The sequence below is a fragment of the Chlorocebus sabaeus genome, chromosome 28 (genome assembly GCF_047675955.1).
Source record: "Chlorocebus sabaeus isolate Y175 chromosome 28, mChlSab1.0.hap1, whole genome shotgun sequence".
In the NCBI taxonomy this organism is placed as follows: domain Eukaryota; kingdom Metazoa; phylum Chordata; class Mammalia; order Primates; family Cercopithecidae; genus Chlorocebus; species Chlorocebus sabaeus.
Window position 1 is genome coordinate 17,682,045 of NC_132931.1, and position 16,062 is coordinate 17,698,106.

The window sequence follows — 16,062 nt, forward strand, 5'->3', positions numbered from 1 at the left end:
CCTCTGCCCCCTCAGCTAGGATGTGATTCCAGTCAGAGTGGTTTCTGATTTCCCTCCTGCCAGCAGACCACAAGCAGCAGAGGAGAAGGATCTACCAGAAGCAGGCACACCGAACAGCAGAAATGGTCGCAAGAGCCTGAGCTGAAGGGATGTAAAAAGATTTTTTTAAAAGACTAAAAACAAATACTTAAGAACTTAGAAAGCAAACTAGTCTTGAGGCATTCAGTGTAGGCGGCAAAAGCTACCCGCCCAGCGGTGCCTGAGGACCCAAGTGCCCATGATGTGCAGAGGCGCACGCGTCCTTCTCTGCTACTGTCCCACGAAGTCACTGCATTGACTCAAAGTCACACTTGGTGTGATGGACCAGTACAAAGTGTGATTTTTCCGTAGATCACAGGACTCAAGCATTGGAAGGAAACATCGATTTTTCCCAGTTTCAGTCTCTCCCCTCTATGAAAATCCCCTCGATAATATCTTGTGTGTAAAATATTACCTGTTTTATAACGTGAAGGGCCTTGTGACAGACATATCTCAGAGATACTGCACGTTCAGTTCCCCACCACCGCAATGAAGTGAATATCGCAATTTGCAAGTCACACGCATGTTTTGGTTTTCCAGTGCACATACAAGTTCTGTTTATACTCTACTGCAGTCTATTAAGTGTGCAATAGCATTATGTCTAAAAAACATGTACACACCTTAATATAAAAATACTTCATGCTAAAAAACGTGAACAATCATCTGAGCCTTCGGTGAGTCACAAACTCATTGCTGGTGGAGGGTCCTGCTTGGATGTTGATGGCTGCGGACTGATGAGAGTGGTGGGTGCTAAAGGCTGGGGGGACTGTGGCAATTTCTTCAAATGAGACAGCAGGGAAGCCTGCCGCGTCAATGGACTCGTCCTCTCATGAAAGACTTCTCTGTAGCATGCGATGCTGTTTGATAGCATTTTACCCACAGTAGAACTTCTTTCGAAATTACAGTCAATCCTCTCAAACCCTGCCACTGCTTTACCAGCTAAGTTCATGCAAATATTCGAAGTCCTTGTTGTCATTTCAACAATGTCCACAGCATCTTTGCCAAGAGTAGACGCCATCCCACACGAGTTGCTTTGCTCATCTCTAAGAAGCAAATCTTCATCAGGACAAGTTTGATTATGAGATTGTGGCAATTCAGACCATCTTCGGGCTCCACGTCTAATTCTACTTCTCTTGCTATTTCCACCACATCTGCAGCTACTTCCTCCATGGAAGCATTGAACCCCTGCAACCTTATCCACAAGGGTTGGAATCAACTTCTTCCCAACTCCTGTTAATATTGATACTCTCACCTCCTCCCATGAATCACAAACATTCCTTTTTTTTTTTTTTTTTTTTGAGACGGAGTCTTGCTCTGTTGCCCAGGCTGGAGAGTGCAGTGGTGTGATCTCGGCTCACTGCAAGCTCTGCCTCCTGGGTTCACGCCATTCTCCTGCCTCAGCCTCCTGAGTAGCTGGGACTACAGGTGCCCGCCACCACGCCCGGCTAATTTTTTGTGTTTTTAGTAGAGACGGGGTTTCACTGTGTTAGCTGTGATGGTCTTGATCTCCTGACCTTGTGATCTGCCCACCTCGGCCTCCCAAAGTTCTGGGATTACAGGTGGGAGCCACCGCGCCCGGCCCACAAACACTCTTAATGGCATTTAGAATGATGAATCCTTTCCAGAAGGTTTTCCATTGACTTTGCCCAAATCCGTCAGAGGAATTATCATCCATGACAACTACAGTCTTATGAAATATAGTCCTTAAATAATGAGACTTGACGGTCAAAAAATTCTGCCTTGATCCATGGGCTGCAGAACAGATATTGGTCTAGCAGGCATGAAACCAACATTCACCTCCTTGTATATTCCCATCAAAGCTCTAGCGTGACGAGGTACATTGTCCATAAGCGGTAATATTTTGAAAGGAATTTTTCTTTTCTGAGCTGCAGGTCTCAAAAGTAGGCTTGAAATATTCAGTAAAACACGCTGTAAACAGATGAGCTCTCACCGAGGCTTTGCCGTTCCATTTACAGAACACAGGCAAAGTAGACCGAGCATCGTTCTTAAGAGCCCTAAGATTTTCAGCATGGTAAATGACTGTTGGCTTCAACTTAAAGTCCCCAGCTCCATTAGCCCCTAACAAGAGAGTCAGCCTGCCCTTTGAAGCTTTGAAACCAGACACTGACTTCTCTGTAGCTAAGAAAGTCCTAGATGGCATCTTCTTCCCATAAAAGGCTGTTTCGCCTACACTGATAATTTCCTGTTAGTGTAGCCACCCTCATCACTGTTCCCAGCTAGGTCTTCTGAATAACTTACCTAGTTTCTCCATCAGCACCTGCTGCTTTACCTTGTACTTTTATGTTACGGGGACGGCATCTTTCCTTAAATCTCACAAACCAATCCCTGCTAGCTTCCAGTTTTCTTCCGCAGCTTCCTCAACTCTCTCGGTCTTCACAAAACTGACGAGAGCTATGGCCTTGTACTGGGTTAGGCTTTGGCCTAAGGGAATGGTGAGGCTGGTTTGATTTTTCTCTCCAGACCACTCAAACTTTCTCCACATCAGCAATAAGACTGTTTCGCTTTCTTATCATTTGTGTGTTCACTGGAGCACTTTATATTTCCTTCAATTACTTTCCCTTTGCATTCACAGCTTGGCTGACTGTTTGGGGCAAGAGGTCTAGCTTTTGTCTTGTCTTGGCTTTCGACATGCCTTCCTTACTAAGCTTCATCATTTCCAGTCTGCTTTCTAGTGAGAGACGTACAATCCTCCCTTTCACTTGGGCGCTTAGAGGCCTTCACAGGGTTATTAACTGGCCAAATTTCACACTGCGGGTCTCAAGGAATACAGGGGCCCAAGGAGAGGGAGAGAGACAGGGAATGGCCAGTTGGTGGAGCAGTCAGAACACACATGGCATTTAGAGCTTAAGTTTGCCATCTTACATGGGCGTGGTTCATGATGTCCCCAAACAATTACAATAGTAACATTCAAGATCACTGATCAGGGATCACCGTCACAGATACAATAATAGTGACAAAGTGTGAAACATCGTGAGAATTCCCAAAATGTGACGCAGAGACACTAAGTGAGCACACGCGGTTGGAAAAATTGTACCAATAGGCTTGCTTAATACAGGGTTGTTGTAAACTTCCAATTTGTAACAAAACAAAAACAGACGCGCAATATCTGAGACATGCAATAAAAGACGGCATGCCTTATTCTGGAAATATAAACTTTCTTTCTTTCTTTCTTTTTTTTTTTTTTTTTTTTTTTGAGACAGAGACTCGCTCTGTCGCCCAGGCTGGAGTGCAGTGGCATAATTTCGGCTCACTGCAATCTCCGCCTCTGGGGTTCAAGCAATTCTCTGCCTCAGCCCCCCAAGTAGCTGGGATTACAGGCACCCACCACCATGCCCGGCTAATTTTTGTATTTTTAGTAGAGACGGGGTTTCGCCATCTTGGCCAGGCTGGTCTTGAACTCCTGACCTCGTGATCCACCCGCCTTGGCCTCCCAAAGTGCTGCGATTACAGGCGTGAGCCTCTGCGGCCGGCCACTATTTCTTTAAATAATAAGTTTTGGTTATTTAGAAAATGAACCTTTGTGAGATCCTTGACTAACCCATCAATAACAGATAAATGAGGCTTTAATATATTCTGAATCCATTTCAGAAAATCTTATCTAATGGGGATAGATTGCATCGAAGCATTACTCTGCCAACTTTGAAAGGAGATAAATGATCAGCGGAGTGACTCACAGACAGTGATAAGCGCACAGGCTGATAAATGGAAGAGGTCCCAGAGAACAATGGAAGCGAAGCCCAGTGCTGAGTCACTTTGTAATTTAAAGAGAATAGGGGGAAACCACTGTCAGGCACAGGACACCTCAGGAATATCAGAAATTAACAACAACAGTAACAGAAACCCAACTGTACGGGAGAGAGATGAAGCGAGGTGTGTGTGAGAAAAACAGTTTTGAAAAAGACTCGAAAGAAAGCAATTGGTGGAATTGTGGCTGTAGGGGGTAATTGCTCTGGCAGAAGAGGATCAGATAAGTACTTTTTTTCTATATAGAAAGCCTTGGCCCTTTAATGCGCAAATGATGACTTGGTCAAACCCATCTTCTTTGACTTCACTCTGAGGATGAAGATGACGGGGCTTGATAACTCTGAGGGAAACAGTATTAAATTCTTCACTCCTTATGATGGCTTTGGCAGAAGTGGTTTTATAGAAAGCAACCTCTCCCCCTGCCTGAGGGCCTCCGAGTCAGCTCCGTAAATTGGGTTTTCTCCAGGCTCATGAGAATTAGTCTCTGATTTCAGGAGGAGAGATGAAATGCTAATTGGGTCTTTAAATGATTTAACAATTAATCAATCCATAAGGCCTTAGAAGCCTGGTCCCTCTGGTGTGCTCAATACAGGAAGATGCTTTGGGGAATATGAAGTCATCCCAGAAACCGGCTCCTGTCCCCACGGCACTGGAAAACTAGAGGAAAGACGCTACTAAAACAAGGGGTGACCAGCATTTAATGATGACTTGTGTGGTTAATTTACAGGCTGCCTCATGGAACCATCTGGAGTTTTAGAAGCCTCTTCTCTCCAGGGGGGATGAAGGCAGAGCCCTCCTAAATTGGTCCTCCCCAGTAAGGCAAAAGACACCATCTCATTTCAGCTCAGTAAGTGGAGAGAGGCTTACCCAGACATTTACTAGGTTCCTACTGTATACCTGGCACTGGTCCAGGCATTGAGGACTCAACAGCAAACAGACACATCTCGAATCGATGTCAGAAGGTCATAGAATGTGGTCAGAATAATGCAGGGTAAAGGGCTAGAAAGTTCCCAGCCCCAGAGGCAGGGTGCTGTTAGGAAAGGGGAAAACAGCATTCTTGTATAAAATGGTAAGAAAGCACAAAGAGCTGTAACTTAGAGCATCCCTCCCCAGCTGGCTTCCACACCAGGATCTTACAAACCCCGGGTGGATGCCACCCTCACAGCCATCCTTTGAGATGAATGATACCACACCCAGTCTACAAGGTGAGAGGCCAAGGCTGAGAAGTGAGGTGATTTGTCCAAAGTCACACAAGGAGTGAAAGGCGGGCAGGGCCTCCTGGGCCATCCCTTGCTCCTGTTGGCCCCACTGCTGGCCAGCAGCCCCACCAGGACAGTTCCGGGTGTGAGGTGGGTGCGGGGGCCGCCCCTTCACTCAGCCTTAATGAGGTGAAGCTTAGTGCTGAAGTGTAAAACACAGGGCAAACAGACGTGAGGAGAGGCCAACGGCTGGTCTATTTTTGAAAGCTCACTTCTAAGGCTCCTAATTTCTATATTTAACAAAGCAGCTTTTAACTGAAGTGGAGAGGCAAGGAGAAAACAGGCTTTCAGGCTCCTCTGAAGGACATTGTTTAGCCATAAGTACCTCTCAGTCCCTTCTCTTCAGCAATATGAGATTTTTTTCTTTTCTTTTCTTTTTTTTGGTTATCTGAGTAAATGATGGAAACATTACAGAGCTCAGTTTGAAAGTTACCTGAGAAGGACAGAATGCCCTGCAATTATGGGTTATTATTATTATCATTCTATTGCCATTGCTGTAGAGTCAAGCCCTGTTGGATCTAAAGAAACACCATGAAGGAACACCTTTACCAATTCATCCAGGTTTGGGATAGAGGAGCCCTTCATGACACTAACAATTCACGAGGAACAACTGTCTTCCAAATCAGTTCTGTAACCAGTTTGTACTTAAATTGGTTTGAATCACAAATTTGCAGAGATTTCTATATTTAGAGATGAGATGGTTTACCATTACAGAAAGCCTATTATTTTATACATACAGCAACATTTGCTGAAAAATGTATTTTACTTAGAGGAAATCAAATAAGCAAATAGTAGGGAAGATATGTAAATCAGTAGAACATAAAATTGTGCAGAATAAAAAGAATGGGCTATATTGGAAGTATGCAATTTGGCTTCTGCTGACAGAGTCTTTATGAACTGCTAACACGTATTTATTTGATACCAACGATGGATGATCTAAGGTTCTCAAAGGTAGTTTTAGAAATGCGCATAGTACAACAGCTCCTAGGAACTCACTGGCCATATCTTCCTATATTATCAAAATGAAAAAAAAAAAAATCCTCAGCCTGAGATCCGAAAGGGAGGAGGAAAGAGGCAGGAGCAGGGCTGGATGACGGCTTTGGGTACTTGCTGTCTGGGTTTTGGTAGAGTGACATGAGCTTGCTTGTTTACTCATGGTGGGGAAACCAGGGCATGTGAGCCACAAGGTAAGAGTGGCGAACAGAAGGAGGCCTGCCAATGGGCTGAGGCATCCACACATTCATTCATTCCTTCATGCATGCAGGCAGGCAACAACCAACCAACACACATTTATCGAACACCTGTTATATACTAAACACTACGTCAGGCACTCAAAATTCAAAACAGTGCCTCCAAGGTGCTTCTGTGCCAGGAGGAGAGGGAGCCAGTAAGACATGTTCGTCCTCTGCAGCATGATCAGGGCTACCAGGAGGATGAGCAGGGCGCAGGGAAGAACTGCAAGCAGCATCCTGGTAACTGAACAGCAGGAAGTGCTACTGCAGTTGAATGCTAAGGGGTGCATGATCAGGAAACCTCTGGGGAAGCCCACGGATGATGGGCACCCAGTCGCAGGGGCAGTGGATGGCTGGGGCTCATGAAGGGCAGAAATTGCCCAGGGATGTAGGCTCCAATGCCTGAAGGCAGGGGCTGGGGGAGACCTGCCTGCCCCATGTGTACACAAAAGCTGGAGGACCCCCTGTGTGGCAGGCTTGCAGCCACAGCCCGGGACCCTCAGTGATTCTGTGGAGGACCCTCTGTGTGGCAGGCTTGCAGCCATAGCCCCAGGACCCTCAGTGATTCTGTGGAGGACCCTCTGTGTGGCAGGCTTGCAGCCGCAGCCCTGGACCCTCAGTGATTCCCTGGAGGACCCTCTGTGTGGCAGCCCGGGACCCTCAGTGATTCTGTGGAGGACCCTCTGTGTGGCAGGCTTGCAGCCGCAGCCCCGGACCATCAGTGATTCTGTGGAGGACCCCCTGTGTGGCAGGCTTGCAGCCGCAGCCCGGGACCCTCAGTGATTCTCTGGACGACACTCTGTGTGGCAGGCTTGTAGCCGCAGCCCTGGACCCTCAGTGATTCCCTGGAGGACCCTGTGTGGCAGGCTTGCAGCTGCAGCACCAGGACCCTCACCCCACGGCCGACGGCTGATTCTGTAGAGCCATGGGGACTCCTGCCGCTTCACGACTATCCAGAATGACCTCTGCTGTCTAAAGAGAACAAGGGATCATCCTGGAAGGAGACAGAACAGGAGGTGGGATGGGATTGTTTTTCAGGAACGGATGGCACCACAGGGCCTTCCAGACTGGCTGCTACACATCGTGAACCTTTTACATCCACAAGTAGGGGCTGGAGGAAAGCTGTTTGTGAGCGCCACTCATTTCCACATGCCTGTGGCAGACACAGAAGCCACATGCTCAGCACTTAGCAAGCATGCTTTTCATTTTTAATCCCCTCAGTTGGAGTCTCGGGATTCAGGGATCAATGAGACAGGGCTCCTATACTCAGAGTGTTCAAATTCTATTTTTAGGCAATGATTTCGTATACAGAATCTTTCCTGGATCAAAGGGGGCAGGGTCCAATGAGGAACATCTCTCAAGATTGCCTTTGTCGAATGGCCCAGCACGTCAAATGATGGCCAGGGACGGATGGGCTGGGTGTGCCCCCGGAGTTGGCCGCTGTCCTGACGAGGGCTCGGTTGGGATTCTTTATTTTCAGGTTTTATTTTCGTACTCAGGCACTCAGGGAATATTGAGAGAGCACTGCTTTTAAAAAGCAAATAAATACATGTCAGAAAACTAGAATGTGTCAGCAGGTATTTCTGCTCCATAAATAGAGAGGGGAGTGGAGGAAGGGAGACCGCAGAGACAGAGGAGATGGACGGTTCCCACCTGGGCTCTTCGGATCCCCCAGGAAGGCCCAGATTGGAAGTAATGGGCGGTTGCTTTCTGTTTTCAGGATTTCACAAGACTTAATGGAAAGTATTTACCCACGGAGAGGTGGCTGGGACTCACTGAAACCCCAAGTCCAGGTGGCTTTCATGGGAATGACCTCACCTCAGCGGTTCCACCCCAGCATCTCGCATGGATTGGAAGCTCTCAAGGGCATTATGTGGAAAAATGAACTTGCTACTTAAGCGCAGAGTGGTAAACGGGGCCTATCAGGATAAGGTGTCCACGGGAAAAATATGACAAAAAGGATTCACGGGGATAAGAACCAATGATCACACCACCTACACCAAAACAAAACTTCTCAATTCTGAAGTTTAAAGAAACTGCAGGAAAACCTTGTCCATATCCATAGCTACGTAGCATGACACACTGGCCTCTGACCGCTGACTTGGGACGCAAGACGGGCGTGACACGTGTGAAGTGGCAGTCACTGACAGGGGCACAGTAACGAGATAACTGGGAACTGACTAATACCAGGCATCTCAGTACTCACATTACTTCCAGCCGGGCCATCCTAGAATCGTTCCCGCCTTCAGAAACAATCTCGCAGGTGTAGTCACCGATGTCACCTGACCACGTCTGGCTGATGAGAAGGGACCCATCCTTCTCCACCACGATCCTAGATGTGCTCGATGGAGTCAGGGCCACGTTGTCCTTCTTCCAAACGTAGCTGTGGGCCAAGCAAAGGGTCTTGAGTTACAAACCCCACAGGGACAGAATCATTGGTCCTTCCCTGTCTCTTAAAAAGCAAGCAACTAACAATCTTGTGAATGTACTTTACAAACCACTGAATTGTGCTCTTTAAAAGAGTGATTTTTCTTTGCTTTTTGTTTTGTTTTGGTTTTTTTGTTTTTGTTTTTTGAGACAGAGTCTTGCTGTGTGGCCCAGACTGGAATGCAGTGGCACAATCTTGGTTCACTGCAGCCTCTACCTCCTGGGTTCAAGCAATTCTTGTGCCTCAGCCTCCTGAGTAGCTGGGACCACAGGTGTGTGCCACCATGCTCAGCTAATTTTTTTTTTTATATTTTTAGTAGAGATGAGGTTTTGCCACGTGGCCCAGGCTGGTCTTGAACTCCTGGCCTCAAGGGATCTGCCCGCCTCGGCCTCCCAAAGTGCTGGGATTACAGGTCTGAGTCACTGCACTTGGCCTAAAAGAGTGAATTTTTTGGGAGGCCGAGACAGGCGGATCACGAGGTCACGAGATCGAGACCATCCTGGCTAACACGGTGAAACCCCGTCTATACTAAAAAAAAATACAAAAAACTAGCCGGGCGAGGTGGCGGGTGCCTGTAGTCCCAGCTACTCGGGAGGCTGAGGCAGGAGAATGGCGTGAACCCGAGAGGAGGAGCTTGCAGTGAGCTGAGATCCAGCCACTGCACTCCAGCCTGGGTGACAGAGCAAGACTCTGTCTCAAAAAAAAAAAAAAAAAAAAAAAAAAAAAGAGTGAATTTTATGGCATGTGAATTAAACCAAAATATAATAATAAAAAAGAAAAGCAACCAGATATCTTGGTCATAATACACAAACAGATGCTGAGGTTAAAAACAGAGCAATGAAAATGACTGCCCCTGCCTGACTGATCTTGTGTTCTAGAGATGAGAAGTCTGTAGAAACACAGGCATACCTGTCACCTATGAAAACGGCACCCAACATTCCTGCCCCGGAAATGCTCCTGGAGGACAAGAGTATTGTCTGGACAGGAGGCAACGACTATTTAAAAAAAACTGCAGAGTGGAATTGCTCAACTCATGAAAAAAAAAAAAAAGAAAAACACACTTCAAAAACATATTTTCTTAAAATTTGACCATTCTGGCAGATGGTCCTTAAAATTGCATTTCTTTCTCATTTAATCTATCTGTAGCAATTTGAGCACATTTTTCTTTTCAAATACAGAATCAACTGAGAGGCTGCCCAGTCTTTAGATGACCACAGGCAGGGGCAGCACTCATTGCTATATGGAATGAAAGTGCTGTTTTTCTTTTCCACAATAATGTGATCGGATTTTCAAAATGTGCCCAGTTCTTTAAAGCCTTCATATTCATAAGTACAGACATTTACAAACTACTCTTATCAGCAATTACCCTGAGATAGAACAGGGCCGAGTCCACAAGAGGGAGATGGACAGATTGCTCACGCGGGGCACCGCATCCGGCTGGAATGGCCACTTAGGGCCTGGCGCTCCTCAGGGCAGAGCAACCCTGGGATGAGGGGCACCCTGAGAGCGAGTAACCCAGTTCCATCTCAGGAAGGGGCCTCCAATTTAATCACATATAACAAGCTACGAGGAAACCACAGAGATCCGAGGGGGTTCTTTTTGAGCTGTCAGAGTAGCAGAAAGCAGACTTCCTTGAAGTCATACTCCAAATCATTTACGAAGGAGCTCTTTCCCAGGCCTGACGACCGTCTCCAGGGCAGCCACGGGGTGGGGGGGCGGGGCTGTTCTAGGTCATCTTTCACTTGCTAGTTTTTGTTTGTTTTGTTTTACATTCGACACCCTGGTACCTAAACCAAATTTGGATTCTGAGCCCTGGGAAACCCCAGGGAGTTGGCTGGAGACACGGAAATTTACAATTGGCCAAAGGCCCGCTAGAAGCTAGAAGCGCGAGAGAACAGCCGCGGAGTCTCCGCGTCCTGCTGCTGACCGTGCACCCACAGCCGTCCCCTCTGCTCTGGGTGAGAGGCCCCAGAAAGCAGGAGGGCGTCTTGAGTCTACCCATTTGACTCACGCACTGTGCCCCTTCTGGGGTAAGGCTGGAGTGGAAATACTCTGATGACTGGATTTTTCTTTTTTTACTTTCAAGGCTGATTCCAAACATTTAAAACTATCCTGAAGGTTGCTGCTCTTCAGGGAACAGCTTCCCATTGGCGCCCACCTGTCTGCTGCCACAACTTCACCTGGAGTCTTGTATTTTGCACAGTTACTTTCCTGCCCTGAATTCAAACAAAGACGGGATGTCAGCATTCCTTTAGAGAACCCTTGGCCGGGCGCGGTGGCTCATGCCTGTAATCCCAGCACTCTGGGAGGCTGAGGCGGGCGGATCACGAGGTCAGGAGATCAAGACCATCCTGGCTAACACGGTGAAACCCTGTCTCTACTAAAAATACAAAAAAATTAGCTGGCGTGGTGACGGGCGCCTGTAGTCCCAGCTACTCGGGAGGCTGAGGCAGGAGAATGGTGTGAACCCGGGAGCCGGAGCTCGCAGTGAGCTGAGGTCGTGCCACTGCACTCCAGCCTGGGCGACAGCGAGGCTCTGTCTCAAAAAAAAGAGAACCCTCACATCTGGTCTCCTTCTTGGCATGTACCTTCCCATGAGTGCGCTGGGGGCTGTGGCTGCCTTTGTCCCATGCACAGGCCTCCCTCCTTGCCATTTCACGATGAAATTATCCGGAGAGTAAATAACTTCCCCCGCAGGGAGCCAGCGAGCGGCACAGCCCCCACGTAAACACTGCTGAATCCTAGTCGATCCCTCTGGATTTTTCTCTCACTGAGTATCAGCCTCTGACAAGTACGTTTTACAGACAGTGTATTAACCTTGGCAGGAAGAAATCATGAAAAGCAGCATTAAAGTCATGAAGTGGAACATGGCTCACTGTAAATAATACATAAGGCTGGAGTGGAAAATGGGATTTGTGTGATTAATGATGGCGCCCACAACCAGAAGATGCCACAATCAGGGACCTGCCGCTGAAATCAAAGTTCCCCCAATTCTTCTTCCTCATCTCGACTTCACTTCAGAAACTCACAGAATATCAACAAGCCCCAAAGCATTGTAACTGACTGTGCTGACCGGAGGGAAACCCGGGGGTCGTGCGTGGCTCCACAGTGCAGCATAGCCGTGGTCCCCTTAATCACCACGTGGTCCTCAGGAGGGTGGACGATAGACGTCCGATCTGAAAAAACACAAGTCCCGAGTCAGACGACATGACAAGTTTGAGAGTTTCTGCCCTCGAGGGGATAATGCCCTGGTCACCTGACATCACAACCTCCAAGTTTACTCTCATCTTGGCAGAGTGAGGGTAAATGGATCATTCTCAGAAATGCTAGGGGAGTTAACAACAAGCAAAAAAGTCAACCACTGCAGCAAAGTCTGTCAACCCACCCTCCCCTCCTAAATCACCTTTAACCTCAAACACCATGGAAGTAAATGAACACGGACCATCCCATGGAGGTGTGGATGAGGTTCTAGGCGCTAAAATAAAACCTAGATTCTCTCCCTAGATGACCATCACTCTAGTCATTTCTAGCGTCTGCGTGGCACTTTGTGAGTCTGCCAAACGCTTTTGTTTAAGTTGTTGTATTTATTCCTCCAGACGCTCTTGTGAGGGCTGTCATATTACTGCTCTCAGCTTTCAGGAAGGAAGATGGACGCTCAGAGATGCAGGGACCTGCCCACCTCCCCCAAGCCAGTACGGGGTGGGGCCTGCAGCTTGCCCGTGCGATGGGTCACTGTGGCACCCGTACCTCTAAGGGGGACCCGCTCTGCTTCCAGGAACAGAGCCCAGAACCTGGGAGTCAGGAGGCTAAGTTGGAGGCCAAGCCTGACCTCTGCTAATGATGAGTCCAGAAATACATCTCTGCATCTTAGTTTTCCTGGCCATGGAAGCGAATGCTAACGTCACTAATAGTTGTACAGATTAAAGTGGGCAGAGTGTGTGAAAATGTTTTGTAAAGCCACCGAAGTGTTATCCCAGTTAGGCTAGTGTTGTTATAATGTTGAATCTCAGCGATCCACAAAATTTTCTGGTGAATGATCCATGGAGATTCAGAGGCCACTTTTTCGTAAGCTTTTTAATATCCTACTGCTCAAGGCCATTGCTTCGGTTCTGATGGCAAAAGTTCACAAAACTGCAACCTCAGGCATAAATGGGTTAAATGTATGGTTACTATTTAGGGATATATAATGAACGAAGTGATTGAGAGAGTCATCCACCAAATGGAACAAAAGCTGCTTTTCAGTACTTGACAGCATAGTGGGAACTTGGATTAAATTCCTTGAAACTCATGATCATTTTAGAACACTTAACAAATTAGAAAGAGTTGTTTATCAAAGTGGACACCAACTATATGATAGAAAATGCTAGACAAATATGAAATAAAGCACAATGATTTACTTTTTCTGGAAGAATGGCATTTTAACAAATTACTCCCTCAAGCAAGTTAAAACTTTCGCTCCTCATGTAGATAGCTTTGTAAAAATCTGTGAGTGAGCACTCTTTTGCTTTTTGAATAATGAGCTTTTAGTAGTACAGATTGAGATGAGACAGACAGGAGAAAGTATATTGGCAATTGAAGCTAAAAAGTGGCAATGGGGGGCCATTTGGTCCAATGCTTAAGCTCCAGAAAACTACTCTGCATTTCCAAAACCTGTCTTGTTGATTTAAAAAAGTGCAAAAGCTGGAGAAACAATGAAGATTTTTCTTTCAGTTCACTCCTAATATACAAGAAACATTGAAGTTAATATATTAGAAGTGTTTTAGTTGTTTGTAATAATTGTATGGCAAAATATTCCTTCTTTAGGATTTTAATTCTTAATTTTCTTATAAATTACTTACAAAATTAACCAACATATCAATTTTGTGATTTGAGCTAGTTTTGTGTAGTATCTCCACTGACTTTAAGAAGTCAATCTTTTATCTCTCCTGCAATACCCCCATTACATCTGAATACATTTTCTAATTATTCTTTTAGACACTGAAAATTTCATTTCTCAACAGATTTCTATAAACCAGTTGTAAAATTAATCATTCTCTTTTGATTAAATTAGCAAGCCCAAGGGCATGTTGACATCCCCGAAGCACATGACGACATGATGATTAAACCGTGGCTAATAAAAGGCTGATGTGTGAGGGCTGCTCCTTACTCCACACGGTGAGCGTGGCCGATGCGTTCAGGGAGCCCTCCGTGTTGGCCGCATAGCAGGTGTAGTTGCCAGCATCCTGGATGAAGACGGGCGCGATCTGTAGACCCCCCGATTCAAGAAGCATGAATCTAGGAATCCGGACAGAGCCACTCGCCAGAATGTGGTTTTCTGAAGAACAGTAGAGAAAAGAGGCATGTTACAGTCATAACACTGGAAGGAAAGGAAGATAGTGGTTAGAGCCATAAACAAGTAACGTGGCTTGGCTCTGTGCCCCCACCCAGGTCCCATCTTGAATTGTAATCCCCGCATGTCGGGGAAGGAATCTGGTGGGAGGTAACTGGATCCTGAGGGTGGTTCCCCCACGATGTTCTCCTGATAGCAAGGGCGTTCTCATGAGATCTGATGGCTTAAAGGTGTTTGGCACTTCCCCCTTTGCTCCTTCTCTGTCCTGCAGCCACGTGAGACGAGCCTACTTCCTCTTCACCTTCCACTATGATTTCCTGAGGCCTCCCCAGCTATGCAGAACTGTGACTCAATTCAACCTCTTTTCTTTGTAAATTGCCCAGTCTCAGGTATGTCTTTATATCAGTGTGAGAGTGGACTAATACAACAAAGAAAGAACTTAAGGAAATAATCAGAATAAAGTGAAAATTGTATGCAAAGAAATAACTGAAGTAGTATCTGCTAGCACTGTTTAGAATAACAAAAACCAAGAACATCCTCGTTGCTCAATATTGAGAGATTTGGTTAAACAAACGACGACCCGTGAATGCGATTGCTATTTTTGGGTGACCGGTTTTTAGTTTTCTTTATATCTGCATGTATTTGAAACATTTTTATAGAAAGCTATGATGTTCAAAATTAGGCAGGAAAACGAGAGACAGTAAGAGCCCAGCCCTGTTATTGATCTGTAGTGTCCCAGATCTTTAGCAGCCGTGTCTGAGTGCAGGGATTGTGCCTCTGAGACTGGAGAAGCTGCCATGCGGTTTTCTAGCAGGAAGAGAAAGATAAGGCTTTTGGTGTGTCAGCCCGATACAGCCCAGCAAGTATGAGGAGCTCATCCATGTGAATCAACAAGACTCAGCACAGACGTGTTCAGGATGGACTCTGTGTGCTGTTCTTTCAGTGGCCCTCATGGAAGGGGCTATGGGAACTGGAAAGGCAGCCTTCCCAGAAACTGAACCCACAGTGGGCTGAAGCGTCCCAGATTGACGGGGGAGGGCATGGAACGATGGGGCCCTGGAAGCATCTTTCTTCAACAAAACAGTGATCCTTAATTCTGAACGTCATAAGGAAGAGCTCCACTTCACAGTGGGAGAAGTGAGTGCTAACAGAGTGATTTCACATCCAGTGCTTGACACCGTAAGGCCTGAGGAGGCCTGAGGCACTCTCTGAAGGGCATGGGTAGTGAAGAGCGACATGTGCACAATCCTTCTCTTTTTCTAATGTGCGTTTCCCTTTCTAGAAGGCAGGGATCTTGTCTGTCCTGTTTATCCTTGTGCCCACGGTATCTTGCACCTGGTGGGCATTCTGTAAATCAAGGGTCCCCAAGCCCTGGGCCGCAGACCTGTTTGGAACCGGGCTGCGCAGCAGGAGGTGAGCGGTGGCCACCGAGCACGACTGCCTGAGCTCCTCCTCCTGTCAGTTCGGCAGCGCCATTAGGTTCTCACAGGAGCGCACACCCTCCAGTGAACTCTGCGTGCCACGGCTCTAGGCAGCACACTCCCTAGAAGAATCTAATGATCTGAGATGTAACAGTTTCATCCTAAGACCACCAGCCCCGGCCCCAGAGACCATGGAGAAATTCTCTTCCAAGAAACTGGTCCCTGGAGCCAAACAGGTTGGGGACTGCTGCCGTAAGAGGTTACTGAATCTTCACTGAGTGAATGCATAAATGAATAAACAAGAGAGTGAGTAAGATGCAAGCCGTGGCCCGATAGGTTATGTTCTACATGGGCCATGCTGCTGTGGGTGGTGGACGCTACCCACCTCTTTTCCAGGTGATGGCGGGTTTGGGAGCCCCGGACACCTCACACCTCAGAATGGCTGTCATCCCGTCGGTAACCGTGGTGTCTGCTGGCCGCTGGGTGAACACTGGAGCGATATCTGAGAAGAGGAGTTAACGAAATGATCAGGGCCTCGTTCCCCTGAGAT

The 16,062-nt window shown here is 47.0% G+C and overlaps 1 protein-coding gene across 4 annotated transcripts in view; it reads right to left on the minus strand.

Annotated features, from left to right (window-relative positions):
- The window catches only part of SDK1 (sidekick cell adhesion molecule 1), a 972,135-nt gene that overhangs the window by 287,195 nt on the left and 668,878 nt on the right, over window positions 1-16,062 (minus strand). For all 4 annotated transcript variants that reach the window (XM_008018820.3, XM_073012858.1, XM_073012857.1 and 1 more), the window contains exons 10-13: window positions 15,898-16,014; window positions 13,909-14,076; window positions 11,836-11,938; window positions 8,541-8,717 (exon numbers count right to left, since the gene is read on the minus strand). In XM_008018820.3, coding sequence (XP_008017011.3) covers window positions 8,541-8,717; window positions 11,836-11,938; window positions 13,909-14,076; window positions 15,898-16,014 — 565 coding nt within the window. The remainder of the gene's footprint in view (window positions 1-8,540; window positions 8,718-11,835; window positions 11,939-13,908; window positions 14,077-15,897; window positions 16,015-16,062) is intronic.